The 16,515-nt window shown below is 40.7% G+C and overlaps 1 protein-coding gene across 8 annotated transcripts in view; it reads right to left on the minus strand.

The window, feature by feature from the left end:
- LOC123769133 (galactoside alpha-(1,2)-fucosyltransferase 1) overlaps window positions 1-16,515 on the minus strand; it is a 263,820-nt gene that overhangs the window by 72,243 nt on the left and 175,062 nt on the right. For all 8 annotated transcript variants that reach the window (XM_069309807.1, XM_069309808.1, XM_069309806.1 and 5 more), the window contains one exon: window positions 14,007-14,092. In XM_069309807.1, the coding sequence (XP_069165908.1) occupies window positions 14,007-14,092 (86 nt within the window). The remainder of the gene's footprint in view (window positions 1-14,006; window positions 14,093-16,515) is intronic.

Consider the following 16,515-nt stretch of genomic DNA (forward strand, 5'->3'; position numbering starts at 1 on the left):
CACCCCCACCTCTTCCTTCCCTCTCTTTCCGCATAACATAATAGTCCTGTGGAAACACTGCATTTGTTATTGTTTTCGTGATCTTTGTTTCTGTGAGGGCTATTATGTCTGGGTTTTCCTCTAGTACCAGTTCTCCAAGCTCATTTGCTTTATTTGTAATTCCATCTATGTTAGTGTACATCGCTTTGAGGCTCACTTTCTTCTGTCCCTTCTCAAATCGCCTCCTTGGTGAGTGTTCTGCTGGTGGGGGAGGCTGTTCCATGGGTGTGAGGACCTGTGAGGTGGGTAACAGGATCTCAGAGGATACTGGAATGAGGGGCGGGGGATCCAGTGAAGGGGGAGGGACAGGGAGGGTATGGGGTGAAAGGGGAGGGAGGACGGGAAGGAAAGGGGGGGAGGGAGGACTCGGGAGGAGGGGAGGGGTAGAAGGGTGGGGATTGGGTGTGGGGGGAGGGAGATTTGGCTGAACTTTTGAGTGGGGGCAGGGAGGGTTTGGGGTAGGGGGGTTTTCTATGCAGAGGAGGGAGGCGGGGTTGTCCTCCCTTCTGGTGTTACTGGGTAGCTGGTTGTGGGTTCCCCCCTCGCCTCTGGGGGTGTTGTGTTGGGAGCTGTGACTTCCTGGTTTTCCCCTCTCACCCTGCGCCTCTTCCTTGCTTCTGCCGCCACGGCTCTCTCCTCCCTTGTCATGTCTCGCTGGAGGAATACATTTTTTAATTTTCCCACGTTTTTCAGGGAGCTCTTCCTTGATAGGATCCTCTCCTTTGTGTTCTCGTTTGCAAACACTATCTTTATCATTCGGTCTCGGTCTTTGTTGTACCGGCCTAGCCTGAAAACCTTCTCAATGCTATGCTCGGCCCCTTCCATGTCTAGTGCCTTTAGTACTTCATTCACTGCTGCTTTGTCCTTGTCATTCCACTCTGTCCTATTGGTTCCTTCCTGTTCCCTAATACCCACAGCAACCACTGATCTTTTCCTTTCCAGCAGTTGGCTAGTGGAGCGTGCCGCCTCCTGCGAGGTGGCTGCTTTCATGGCCACCTCCATCACTGCAGTCATTACTTCAGAGTTATTTTTTTTTTAGTATTTCCGCAAATGTTGCTTTTATTGTGGCATTCTCATCCAGAAAACTATTACCACCTTCTCCCTGGGTGGTTTTCTGACTCTCAGCCTCGATACCATTCTCTTTGAGGGTTCTAATCTCCTCCTTTGCTGCTGTCAGCTCTCTTTTCAGGTTGCTTATTTCGTTCTTCATTTCCTGCATCATTTCTTGCATCTCACTCTTGATGTCCTCCAGAAACTGGGCGAACATTTCCTTCATCTCGTCACCTTGGCTCTTTCCTGCTCCCCTGGGACCTCTGGCTGCCATCTTGACCCTGTTGGGATGGGAGAGAGAGAGAGAGAGAGAGAGAGAGAGAGAGAGAGAGAGAGAGAGAAAGGGAGTGATAAAGGGAGAGATAAATGGGTGGGTGGGGGGGGGATCCGACCCTTCCACTGAAGTGAGAAGAAGGTAGAAGGGGAGGGGGGGGAGGAGATGGAGAGAGAGGCGGGAGGGAGAGGAGAGGGAGAGAGTGGATGAGGAAGAGAGCGGGTGAGGGAGAGAGCGGGTAAGGGAGAGAGGGGGGGAGGTGTATGTGTGTGTGTGTGTGGGCAGAGAGGGAGGGGGAAGGAAAGAGAGGGAGGGGGAGGGAGGGGGAAGGAAAGAGAGGGAGGGAGAGGGGGAGGGAGGGAGAGAGAGAGAGAGAGAGGGAGAGAGAGAGAGAGAGAGAGCAGGAGAGAGAGAGCAGGAGAGAGAGAGCAGGAGAGAGAGAGCAGGAGAGAGATAGTGGGAGTGGGAGAGAGGGAGTGGGAGAGAGGGAGAGTGGGGAGGGGAAGAGTGTGTGTATGGGCGATGCGGGGGACTGGGGGTGGGGAGGGGAAGAGTGTGTGTATGGGCGATGCGGGGGACTGGGGGTGGGGGGGGGGCGGAGATGGCGACTAAGTCAGTCAGGTCAGGTGGTGGGGTCAAGAGGGGGGGGGATAGTAAGGTCTATCCCAGGTGTTACTGCCTTTTCCCCTGACTGAACAATTGTGTGTTTGTGTGCGCGTGCACGTGTGTGTGTGTCTGTTTTAGCGTGTGCACACTTGTGTGCGTGTATACGTACGTGGGCGGTCGTGCTTGTATGTGTCAAGATATCCCTTATGCGTTACCTCTGCCTAAATGAGCCACTCTGAGATTATTAAATATATTTGATATCCTGAACGAGAATTTGATAATCTTTTACCTCAATCTGTACACCTGATTAATTGACCAGAGAGGGGTACATACCAGACTGCCTCCCGCTCACACAACCAGATAAGTAAGGGCAGGGCGATGTATGATGACGATGTTTATCCTTCGTTGTCTCCCACTAGGTGATTCACTAAATGCTGGTAGATTGATGAGGTCTTCTTCTCTGTCTACACAAAGCTCTGGAGTCAGTCACTGTATCGTTATATGTATGTATGTATGTATGTATGTATGTATATATGGATAGATGGATGGATGTATGTATGTACGCATGCATGTATGTATGTATGTATGTATGTATGTATGTATGTAATGTATGTATGTATGTATTTATATACGCATGTATATACGCATGTATTTATATACGCATGTATGTATGTATGTATGTATGTATGTATGTATGCATGCATGCATGCATGTATGTATGTATGTATGTATGTATGTATGTATGTATGTATGTATGAATGGATGTACGCATGCATGTATGTATGGATGTATGTATGTATGTATGTATTCCCAATCACGTTAAAGACTCCCCCCTCTATCATCCAGTTTAAGAGAAAAACAACTATGTACTAAATAATCGACTCCTTGTAACTTTAATTATGCTGACCTTCCTATCTGTATTCAGACTGAGCCTACCATCATTAAAGGTGATTATAACGCTAGACATAGGAATATTGGTAATTCGCAGTAATTCGCAGTAATCGTAACGGCAACTAGTGTCACTATTAGGTAGTCACGATGATGCACAGATTGTGGGTGACCTTGAACCGACGCATATCTACGGGAGTATTCCTGATCTATGTCTCGGTTTCAACGTCTCCCACACCGTGTGCGCCTCGTCAATAGTGCCAGTTATGGCGTCTGATCATCTGGCCATATTAGCCACTGTAAGCATTGGCAGCTCTATCCTCCCTGGTGGAGTGTTCAAGCGGAAGAGGCTGGTTGTGCCCATCGATCAACGAGACAATCTTGTTGCTCATGTGTCAGATTGGTGCAGTTCATCTGAGCCTTCATCAGTTGAAGATTTTAACAATGAGCTCACAGGTACTATCAACCAGTTTATAGAATCACTTGATCCATCGTCCAGGCCACGTAACCCAAATTACACTGGTCATAGCACTTATGTTTATTATAATGATTCTAAATTGCAGACACTAAAACGCACTGCCAGAATAATTGGACTAGCTTGTAGAAGGACCCGCACTGCTGAAATGCTTCGGCTCTTTCAAGCGGCTCTGGCTAAGGCCAGGGAACGTATGGTGGAGCTGAGGCAGACAGACTGGGAAACTTTTGTCCGTGGTCTCAATTCTCACACGCCACTAAGTCGGGCATGGAAGGATATCAACAAGATCAAAGGGAAAAATGCTTCAGAGATCTCGTACCCTAATCCTCTGCACAGAGCAAATGAGCTTATTGGTGCTTGGGCCACGACTTCCGGCTTTGACAGTCTTCCTCTACCCTCACAGAATGAATTAAATGATAGATATACTGATAGGGCAAGGCTCCTTGACTTCATGCTTCATCAAGAGGATGACTGTGACATGCTTTTACTGAATACGAACTAGATTCTGCTCTACATAAAGGCAAAGCTACATCACCCGGGGAGGATGGAGTTACTGACGGCATACTGCATATGCTTCTGCTAGTTCCAGGGAATACCTTTCTTCAATTGTATAATATGTGCTATGTAACTGGGGAGCTTCCTAAGTCATGGACCAACAGTGTTATTATTCCCATTCCTAAACCTCACCAGCCGAGTGCTTTTCGCCCAATCTCCCTCACTAGTTGTCTCTATAAGTGTCTTGAGAGGATGGTTCTCAACCGTCTCCTTTACAAAATTATTAATATGTTGTCTCCCCAGATATATGGCTTTACGCATGGAAAGAGTGTACGTCACTGTATTACCACATTCCTCACCCTGCATACTGATAGGTCATACACCACTTTCCTAGATCTTAAGTCAGCCTTTGACATTGCTAACCCACACGTCATTCTGAGAGAACTTGCTAAAATAAATGTTGGAGGATGGCTTCTACGGTGGATAAGAGGCTATCTATCCAACAGGAAGTCATCTGTACTGTTCCATGGGCATAGGAGTGTAACGAGATTTTTTGAACTTGGCACTCCACAGGGAGGTGTCCTCAGTCCTACTCTGTTCAATGTGTTAATCAGTGCACTTTTAAACTTTGTAACTAGAAGGTCCAGCGAACACATCATTAGCTATGTGGATGATATACTGATCCACACCAATGGGTATACCAACACCCAAAATGTTCTGAACTCTGTATTGTCCACATGTCAGGAACTATGCTTAGTCATCTCAGTAGAGAAAACAAAGATCCTGAACCGACACCCACCCAGACGGGGTGGGGCCGATCGCAAAATGCAGTTGGATGATGGCTCTCTGCTCGACTAGTTACCAGATACAAATACCTTGGTCTTGAGGTTCCACTGTACCGCAATGTTTAGCCAGACTGGGTCGCCAATGTAGAGAGAGGCTCCGTGCTGTCAAGGCTGTGGCAGGCTGTGGCAGGCAAACACAACTGTACTGTACAGTGTTATATATTTATTTCAATTTGAACAATTTTTAACATTAAAGGATACCTGGTTGATGGGGTTCTGGGAGTTCTTCTACTCCCCAAGCCCGGCCCGAGGCCAGGCTTGACTTGTGAGAGTTTGGTCCACTAGGCTGTTGCTTGGAGCGGCCCGCAGGCCCACATACCCACCACAGCCCGGTTGGTCCGGCACTCCTTGGAGGAATAAATCTAGTTTCCTCTTGAAAATGTCCCCGGTTGTTCCGGCAATATTTCTTATGCTTGCTGGGAGGACGTTGAACAACCGCGGACCTCTGATGTTTATACAGTGTTCTCTGATTGTGCCTATGGCACCTCTGCTCTTCACTGGTTCTATTCTACATTTCTTCCATATCGTTCACTCCAGTACGTTGTTATTTTACTGTGTAGATTTGGTACTTGGCCCTCCAGTATCTTCCAGGTGTATATTATTTGATATCTCTCTCGTCTTCTTTCTAGTGAGTACATTTGGAGGGCTTTGAGACGATCCCAATAATTTAGGTGCTTTATTGCGTCTATGCGTGCCGTATATGTTCTCTGTATTCCCTCTATTTCAGCAATCTCTCCTGCTCTGAAGGGGGAAGTGAGTACTGAGCAGTACTCAAGACGGGACAACACAAGTGACTTGAAGAGTACAACCATTGTGATGGGATCCCTGGATTTGAAAGTTCTCGTAATCTATCCTATCATTTTTCTGGCTGTCGCAATATTTGCTTGGTTATGCTCCTTAAACGTTAGGTCGTCAGACATTATTATTCCCAAATCCTTTACATGCTGTTTTCCTAATATGGGTACATTTGATTGTGTTTTGTACTCTGTATTATGTTTAAGGTCCTCATTTTTACCGTACCTGAGTACCTGGAATTTATCACTGTTAAACATCATGTTATTTTCTGATGCCCAGTCGAAAACTTTATTAATATCAGCTTGAAGTTTTTCAATATCCTCAGCCGAGGTAATTTTCATACTGATTTTTGTGTCAAATCCTTTAATTAAATCTTTTAAAAAGGATAAATCCTTTAATTGGTTGAAATTGGTTTTAACATTCGAAATCTAATTTGTTGATGTTAAATAATATAATATGTTGATGTTGATAATATAAGGTTCAAATTTATTAAGATACATACTTTAAAAACTATTTCTATTTGATACCAACAGTATCACGTTAAGAGAAGCGTCTCGCCTTGCTAACCCAAGTATAAAATATATAAAGAAACGGTGCAACTGTACTGGTATCTGCAGTACAAATTTATGTCCCTATTTAAAAAAAAAAATAAACTGAACCAATCACTGCCACTCCTCACACCAATGCAACAATAAGGAGAGTGATAACAGTGCTTCACATTCGACAATGTTAAATTATTTAACAAATGACGAGATAATGAACATTGGAACAAATGTACAGCTCTCTGACCTTCATATAAAATCTGCATGTGACCTCATCAAACAAACTGTGCCAAGCCTAGAAGGCCTTCATGACCCAGCGTGGTAGCGGGACCTCTCCTGGCCAGTTACAATTGGTGAATTTATTCAAATTATCCAAGTTGATGGTTGTCACTGGGCCACCGTTTCCAACATTGGAGTAACTGGACAAATTAACATATACGACACCAGGCATAAATTACCATCCAAATCTACTGAAGTTATCTTGTATGCTCTTGCTAATTGCCAGGATGATAAGCTGATATGCAATATAATGAATGTCAGCAGACACAAGGACTCAAGTATGAGTGGGGTATATGCTGTGGCGTTTGCTGCATCACTTGCAAGTGGTGTAGATCCGGTGAACCTCGTATGATATGCAGAATGAGACAACATCTTCAAGAGAACTTTAAAGGAAAGTGTCTCATCTCATTCCCTGCAGCTCTGACACTGAGAAGAACACGAATCATCCGGTCATGCTCGATGGAAGTGTACTGCATTTGCAGAAAGCCAAATGATTTGAAGCTGATGGTATGCTGTGACCGTTGCAATATTTGGCACCATGGATCATGTGTAGGTGTTACAGAATGTAATGATGATTCGTGGATTTGTTTCTTGTGCGCTAGCAAGTTGTAAATTATAATTTAATATACTTAATTAATACATTATTATTATTATTATTATTATTATTATTATTATTATTATAACCTTACCAAATGCTTTGCTGAATCAAATAATGTTATTACTTTCAATGTGTTACAATAGCATAATTAAGTGCTGCTGTCTTTTATATACTCGGTATTTGTTATATTCTGTACTCTTTTAATGTTATTTAAATTTTAAATAGAAATAGTTTTTAAAGTATGTATCTTTATAAATTTGAACCTTATATTATTTAACATCAACAAATTAGATTTCGAATATTAAAACCAATTTCAACCAATTAAAGGATTTATCCTTTAATGTTAAAAATTGTTCAAACTGAAATAAATATATAACACTGTACGGTACAGTTGTGTTTAATTATGTTTTGCGATTCCTTTGGAAAAGGTATTTGTGCACCAAGTACTACTAGGTCAGTATGAGATATGCTGAATGTTGTCAATATACCATCTGAATACGCCTCACTTTGCGTTAATCATTGAACGTCCTAATGATTAAGGTCCCCAAAAGGACTTAATCAGACCTCAGTGGATATTTTTACTCTCCCTCTCTCTCTCTCTCTCAGAGCATCCCTTTATGTGTTGTATGTGGGTGCTGAAGTTCAGTCTCTTGTCTATGTACCCAAGCAAACCCAAGCAAACTACTATGGAAATGTGCAGGACAAACATATCAATTGTGACACTAGCTCTCCACATATAGCATTTGCTTAATTTAGAAACTGTACTTGTGGTCGATCTCGAACACATGTTGTTGATGTGACGATGTGTTATGAATTTTGTGGCTAGCTCCTCAAGATTGTAACTTGCTTAGATAAATAAATTGTGTGTTCAGTCCCTGAACCCATTATGTGATAAATTAACTAAACTAAAAACTATAGTATGGCGACGAAACCTGAACTGCATAATGTAAATAGGGATTAACAAGAAAAAGATATAGGTGAAGAATAACACCAGGTAACTGTAAAGCTGCCGCCCAGTTGGGTGGGTGTGGAGCACATGACTGTAAAGCTGCCGCCCAGTTGGGTGGGTGTGGAGCTAGACTAGTAACTGTGCGACTCCTCATAGATGTAAAGTGCCTTGTATAGTGACTGTTGTGAGCCTCTTGTTGAATCACTTGTGACACAAAAAATTACTGATGTGTGTATTTGTGTGGGTGATTAAATATGTATGTGTATTTATATATGTATACGTATGTATATGTACATGTATGCATAAGTATGTGTACATTAATAATTTTGTAACTAGCGTCAAAAGATTGTTATTTGCTTAGCTAAACGAACTAGAGGGTTCAGTTCCTGAACCGATTATGTGCCTCTGTAATCCTTTACACCACCGCCCACAGGATGGGTATTATGGGGTGCATAATAAAGAAAGAAAATGAATGGACCGAACCCCACAATTCATTTAGCTAAGCAAGATACAATCTTAATGAGCTAGTTACAAAATTCACTATAAGTCGTCAAATCATAAATGGGTTCGAGATCGACCACAAGTAGTGCATTATATAATTTATCAGTATTGTGCAGCCTGTGATCCCCGCCTGGCTGGATACTGATACCTAGGTAATTTTCATGTGTCCGGACACCGGCGATAAGGTGGTATTATTTATTTAACTTAAGAGATATATATTTTTAAATGTTGTCACATTAACGACTACATCTTCCTTTCTTCTGACATATAGATTTTTAAGATTAATTAAAATAAATGGAAACTAATTATACAATTTATTGGCTGGTGTGCAGGGCTTCACACTCTCAGAGCAAGCCATCAAGTAACTATCAAAACGCATATATCTTCGTTTTCACTTCAGTTATATTTATGACAAAGGATTTTAAATGTATCCTATATTTCTACCTTTCTGATGACATAAATACTTTCGTTAATTACAATATCTAGATCAAACTAATATTGATTTTCAAAAGGTTGTATATTTTCCATCAATGTGTAAGTTTGTTACAAATGGAGAGCCAAGAAACCTTCTTTAAAATATGAATATCTTTCCTCACCTAATAAGACCTAATCTCTGAATAAAACGCAAAAAAAAAAACTTGATTGTAACCTATCCACCCCTGCCCATTGGATGGGGGAGAGGGGGTTATGTGTAGGATAAACATATCAATTGTGACACTAGCCCTCCATATAAATCAGTTGCTTAAATTATAAACTGTACTTGTGGTCGGTCTCGAGCCCATTGTTGATGTGACAATGTGTATTGACTTTTGTAACTAGCTTATCAAGATTATAACTTGCTTGGCTATATGAATTGTGGGGCTCATTCCCTGAGCCCATTATGTGCCTCTGTAACACTCCACTATCGTCCATGGGATGGGTATGGAGTGCATAATAAATGAACTAAACTAAGCTCTGCCTTTTTGATAACATATACAATTATTAGCTTTATTTGTGAATCTCAATTAATTAAACAATATATCACAGAGCCTGTAGGGTTCGGTGAGATGAGCGAAGAGACATGGGAGATTTTATATAAGTACAGTACATGGTAGTTTAAGTAGCGAACGCATGTCAACGAATAACGAGTATATATAACAAAACCATTGTCCTATGAAGTCGATTTAACTTCCAACCATATATTTTTTAATTAATGTTAAATGTTTTCTGGCTAGTTATGTTAGATTTTATTAAAAATACGTATTCTACTTGTTAACATTATAATTTAAATTTGTGATAATTTGAGCAGAGAAGTGCGACAACTGGATATGCCAACAAACACTTTCCAAACAACGATATATCTTGGATAAGTCGCTCCACAACATTGCTGCTTGGACCATCGACTTCCTTTGATGCTACTTATTTCATAATGAAATTATATTAGTTTGGAGTAAATATATGTTTTCTCATGTTCTGCATTCAGCACCCACATTATAGTGAGTAAATATACCATATTACTTCATTACTTAAATAATGCTAGGAGGGTTTGAGTAGCTTTGGGTATTTAGTGCACAGAATCTCCAATAGATGGGGCGAGAGTCGCCCCATCTCTCTCACCCGAGAGAGAGTCGAAACTTAATTTAAAATTGATATATCTTTGTTCTCGAACATGATATATTTCATTTGGTGCAATTATAATAATGTTCATATATCGGTCTTTCTGGAGGCATATAAGATTTTAGGCTTTATTAGCGTATCTTTGTTAATTATACAATATATCGGCAAGTGCGTAGGCGTCTGCCCTCCATGCCCGACAAGCTACTGAGCGCTACTATAAAAACATATGTATCTTCACTTGAGCTATAAATATGTCTATTGTAATGTATTTAAAATGAAGCTCTTATTTCTATCTTGCTTAAGACTTATAAAACATTTGTGTTTATTAACGAATTTACGTGAAATAAACATTGATCTGAGAGAGTTGCTCTGTCGTTCTGTCTGTACGGGGTGGGAGCTCCGTAATTTTTAAAATACAATAATCTTCATTAGAAATTTAAATATGTCTATAGTAAAGTGTTTAAAGTGAAGCTTATATGTCTGTCTTTCTTGAGACATATAAAACATATATGTTTACTAACGAATTCACGTGAAATAAACATTGTTCTGAGAGAGAGTTGCTCGGTCGATCGATCTGTCCGGGGTCGGACCTCGGCTATTATAGAAGTACACGTATCTTCGGTTTAAATTTAAATATGCCCATGGTAAGGTATTTAGAATGAAGCTTATATTTCTATCTTTCTTGTGACATATAAAACTTTTACGTTTATTAAGGAATCTGCGTGAAATAGGCATGGTTCTGAGATGAATGCTGCGGTTTTCGAGCTCGACGCGCGGCAATGGACGCCATATACACATCCAGTGGGTGTTATTGGACCCCATACCCATTTTATGGGTGGTTGGAGCCCGATACCCATTCTATGGTGGTTGGAGCCCCATACCCATCCTGTGGGTTGTAGTGGACGCCATACTCATCCTGTGGGTGGTATTGGACCCCATACCCTTCCTGTGGGTGGATGTGATCCCCATACTCATCCTCTGGGTGGATGTGACCCTCATACCCATCCTGTAGGTGGTATTGCACCCCTTACTCACCTAACAGGTGGTAGTGGACAATATACCGATCCTGTAGTTGGTATAGTAGACACAATACCATCCTGTTTAGAGTAGTTTACCCCATAGACATTCCAATGAACCATCGTTTTCTGTTAGCGTTCCTACAAAACATCCTTTAAAGATTTGTAAAGCACCAACTATGGTATATAATATTGATTGGTGAAGGACTGTTATTCTATGTAATAATTTTTAGTGCTTATTATAATTTACTAAGAACAACAAATATTTCTCAAAACAAAACTACGAACCTTCAATAGGAAGTAGCTGATCTATAATATTCTAAGAGCATGGACAATAGTAGGTAAATTTCACAACCCATGTGGGACCTGAAAAGTACAATTTTCCTTATAATTGAACCAATCACGACTATTCTGCTATCTAGGTTGACGGACGGGTACTGTGAGACGCAAGTTGGTACGTGAGGAAGAGTTTGGGCCTTGGAAAAAAAAGTAACTGGGAATATATCACATATTTACTAATTCATATTCAACATATTGACTTTAAGCATTAAGTCATATATGTGCTGTCTTGTGTGAGAACGGGTTGGATGGAGGAGGAGGGGGAGTCTGGCCTGGTGCAGTGTGCACAGGCTTTCTCTCTCTCTATGGTTACTTCAAAGTCGAGTTGGGTTAGGGTCACATCTGATATATGGCTCGATGATTGTGCCACATTCATAAGGAATTCGTTTGGATCATTGATCTGCAATGTGTTCAGGGGTTCACTAAAAACAGAATCGTACCGTTGCTTCCGTATTTCACTCATTTGTGTTGTTGTCATCTGTGAATGTTCCATCGCCCTTGCTGAAGAACCCAATGCAGGATGTAAATTTTCTTCGAGAATTTGCATAGGAGAAAAAGTATTTTAGATTTCTCTCTATTTCGCTTTTGGCCTTTACTCTTTTCTCTCCTGGATTTTATGGGATTCATGCAACGTTAACTCAATCATTTGTTTCTCTACATAGCCTTCTTTGTCATTCTTGAGACTGATTGGAGCTTTTAAGATGATCTGCAATTTGTTTTCGTCACCTATAAAGGGAACGCCGTTTGCATTCCAGTTTGCATATCTTTAACTTTTTTCTTAGTGGTATTTGGCTTGCACATATGTCTAGTGCTACTATACTTATTTTCTCAAGGCACTGATTTAGGTTTGCATTATCTACCTGTCTTTCGCAGTTTATTTCTGTGAGGGGTTGGTTTATTTGTTTCCAGTTAATTTATTTGTTATTAAAATTTAATTTAGTGAATTCTCCTTCTCTTTGATTTAAGACCGGCTGCACAAATACATTGCCGTTCATGTCTGAAGTTTAATTAGGGTGATGATCAAACTACACGTCAGAAAGTGATGAAACGACGACGTTTCGGTCAGTCTTGGACCATTATCAAACCGTGTTTAATTAGGTTGTAATCTGAGTAACACGTATTTGTAATCATTATGTCCCTAGTCAGTTCATCGTTGCTTGTACAAATAAGACATAAGGTCATAATGAAATCACAATGACATGTTATATCGATGAAAATAATTTTGAGGCAATGGAGTTACTTGAACTCGCGTTCTGGTAATTCCCAGACGGTTGCCTTCATGTCACTCCATTACCTCAAAATGATTTTCAAGATCTAAAATGTTTTCTTTCCTAGTTGGTTTTACTATTTGATGGTTTAAGTCAAATCACACAACTGTCATACATCTACACGAGGTTATCTGCGTGTGAATGATCACTTAAACTGCTTCGAGGGATTATATCTGGTATAACTGTATTTGCCTCAATTTTTTATTTATAGGTGCCATAAGTTGCAGTCTCCAATAAAGATGATGTTAGGGGCCGGGTTTGTAAGGCTTTTAAAGCATTATTCTATTAATGTATGGTGGTCTTTAAAATGCTGGAAATTTGCATCTGGAGATCTTTATACTAGGACAGTCACCTTATTTAGAACTTTTATTTTGAGTATCAGCACATCCACCTTATCATTTGTGGTGTTTAGCAGCTCTGAGCAGATGAGTGTGTCTCATATACATACTGACTCAATCCTGCAGCCTATGTTTTCTATCACATCTGAAAAGATTGAATTCTGGTATCCATATCTCAATGCCATAATAGTCCTTTGTGCGAGTTTGTCAAAGCTGCTAACATTGCCCTTGTCTCATTACATTAATGAGACCAGTTAGAATGTAAATTTTGTTTTGCGTGTTTTGATGCCTGGTATGTTGGTAAATAAGAAAGATGTTATCGGATTTGTGGACATGCAGGGTATTTCACTTGGTGTTAATATCTGTGGGTACTGGATCAGACGACTTCTGATTCCTGTTATCAGGATTTGAGTTTTCCCTTCCTATAGCTCACGGTAAGCCTTACATACTAATTTTCCCTGGAATACTATTCGCTAATCGTTTAACAAACAGGTACCGAGTCCCTGCTGGGTGAACTGAGGTGTAGAATTAAAGATTGATGCCTACTCAATCCTCCCAGGCTAGGATACGAACCTGGGCCAATCGCTCGGGAAGAGTAGGGCGAGTGTGTTAACACTGCGCCACGAGAATTGCCTATGTTTGAATGTTGCCCCTCCGATAGGCCCTATAATATATTCCCTATTACCACTTTCCTTTTTTTTTATAAAGATGTATTACTTGCTTATTGGCTCGTGTTTATTATGTTTCTCCTCGTGTCGTTCCGTCTTTGTCCCCCGGGACGGTCCACTGATGAAGGTGTGGTGGACTTTGTGACCTCACAGTAAAGACGTCTACTCCTCCTATTGTTATGAAACGCCTTTTCCTTCAACATTCCTCTTCGCACTCATATTCCATTGCCCTATTCACAGCTAGATCCAAGTCTGCCGACGGTACTCGCCTAATTATGTTGGCGGGGAACTCATAAGCTCAGGAATCTGTACACCAGATTGTTAGTTGAGAAGCGGGACCAGAAAGACGAAGCTCAACACCCACAAGCACAACTAGATGAGTATAATAACTTGTAATCCTACATCCTACCACCACCACAGTCACCAATAAAACAAATAATCTTACCAACAAATACAACATCCTTGTCCATGATATTGTTTTTGCACCATTCTGGGTCGTCACTGCTCACTGCGAACACCGGAGACGCTACTCTGTGGGACACGAACATATTAACATTTACTTACTACTCATACTGTGAATAGTGAATATAACATGACTGACATTGGAAACGTCTTTGGGAGGACATTCTGTCCTTCCATTGAGAAATGATTAGAAAGACAAGAAAATTCAATGATTTTCCCAAAATGCCTCATATGTCATATAGGAAACGCTTAGTAACAATTCCAGAGAAAATTTCACGATAATTAAGAGATTTTCAACCGTTATAAAAACCAAGGTAGTGTGTGTGACCCTCAATGTTCATGCTTGTGTAAAAGCAAATGACATTCAAAATATTCATATAATATCAATATCTATGAAAATATTATCATTGACTTTCTCACTGATATTCTAAGTTGTCTTTTTCATTGATATATAACACGTTAGTGTGATTTCTCTGTGAATTAACGTTAGTATTATTTAAATTGCAAATATTTAGCTGGCAAGGAGCACAGACGTGTCTCAAACTGTGGAGGGTTCACAATATGGCAGCCCCAGCGTCCTCCTGTGGTAGGTGAATTGATGTCGTCAGAATTACTCTTGCCGGCAAAGTTTAGGATGCAGTTACAGTAACATATGATCATATCATAATTACATATCCAGGATATATCCATAATTAGATAATTACAAGATATCCTGGATGATGTTATCTATCTGGTATGTTATTATACCACATAGATAACGCAGTTCGTTTCAGGCGCAGTCAGTCTCAGAGAGAGGGTGTGTTAATTGGAGCTCCAATTGTCTTGATACTGAAAATGGAAGGTGTAGTGAGTGAACTGGTGAAAGTGAGGGAGCGATGTGGAGCTCTAAGGGCAGAGTTGAATTCCCTGCAGGAGGAGCTACGACAGATGCAGGAGCTAAGACAGACGAAACAACGTCAAGGGGAAGCACATGAGGAGAGCAGCAGTATAAAGTCTTCGCCTTGGAATGTCGTAACGGACAGGGGGGTCTTAAGAAGACTCTGACAAAGCCGCCTAAAGATGTCATAAAGACTTCCAACCCATTCACCCTGCTGGAAGACGAGTGTTGTATGGAGGCTGCAGTTCGCTCGAAAGTCAAGGCAACGAAGGGAGCGCAGGTCCATCAAGGTGCTCACAGAGTTAAGGAAACACCTAAGCGAATTTTGCTTGTAGGAGATTCCCAGGTGAGGTACTTGGATAGAGCATTTTGTGCCAGAGATAGGGGGAACAGGTTGAGGGTTTGATATCCAGAGCAGGAATTGGTGATATAGTAAACAACATGAATGATATTATGTCTGGAAATGAGAACAAACCCAGTATTTGTATCAGTGCAGGTGGAAATGATGTAGGACAAGTTAGCAGTGAGGCACTAATACAGAGGTTTAAGACAGCCATAAAATTAATTAGGAGCAAGGAAGAAATCCTGATCATATGTGGCATTCTTCCAAGAAATGGAGTTGGATATGAATGATTGTCGAGGGCACTTAGTGTCAATTGCTGACTGAACAAATATTGCATATCAAATGCAATATCATTCATTGATAACTAGGAACACTTTTATTGAAGGAATGACATGTATGCTCGGGATGGGGTGCATTCATCTATGGCTGGAGTTGTTGCTGTTGCCAACTCGTTGGAAACTTTGGTTGGAGGGGTCTGTTTCGGTTTAAGCTGGTAATAGATAGTGATATGGGAATTGATATTAGAGAATGGAGGCAATACAGATATATGTTGGTGGGGAAAAAAAGGCAAATGGAACAGGGAAGGAGAAGGGCCTGAAAATAACACTGCACTTAAGGTATATTGCACAAACAGTAAGAATCTAAGAAACAAAATAAGCTATTTAAATTCTCTTGTTTGCACAGAAACAATTGATAATATTGCACTTACCGAAACGTGGATGAATGTAGAAAACAAGGACCTATTAGCTGACTATCAAATAAACGAATTTGAACTATTTCACACAGATAAATATATTAGACGAGAAGGAGTAGAAGCCAATTATGTTAAGGAAAATTTGAAATGTAGTCTCAAAGAGAGAATCAAAACAGAGACACACACAGAAATTATTTGGCTAGAATTAAACGAAACCGCAAGAAATCTAATAATAGGAGATATATAAAGGCGACCAAACTTAGACAGAATGGAAGCAAAGCATCTATGGGAAAAAATATCTTGAGCATCTAGGTCAAACCGTAGTTGTTTCCTGGGTGACTTTAATTTTAGTTGATTAAACTGGATTAACAAAACAGGGAGTAATGAAGCGGAAAATTTTCTTGAATTAAAATTAATTGGCGATTGCTTTCCTAAGCAACATATCAAGGAACCAACACAGGAAATAATATTTTAAACTTAGCGTTAACTACGGGGAAACACAAATTAACGACATCGAAATTGGGAGGAATCATTAGTCAGGCGCAGGGATTCGCATCGTGAGGGTGTGCTACCTGGAG

The sequence above is a fragment of the Procambarus clarkii genome, chromosome 66 (assembly GCF_040958095.1).
Source record: "Procambarus clarkii isolate CNS0578487 chromosome 66, FALCON_Pclarkii_2.0, whole genome shotgun sequence".
NCBI lineage: Eukaryota > Metazoa > Arthropoda > Malacostraca > Decapoda > Cambaridae > Procambarus > Procambarus clarkii.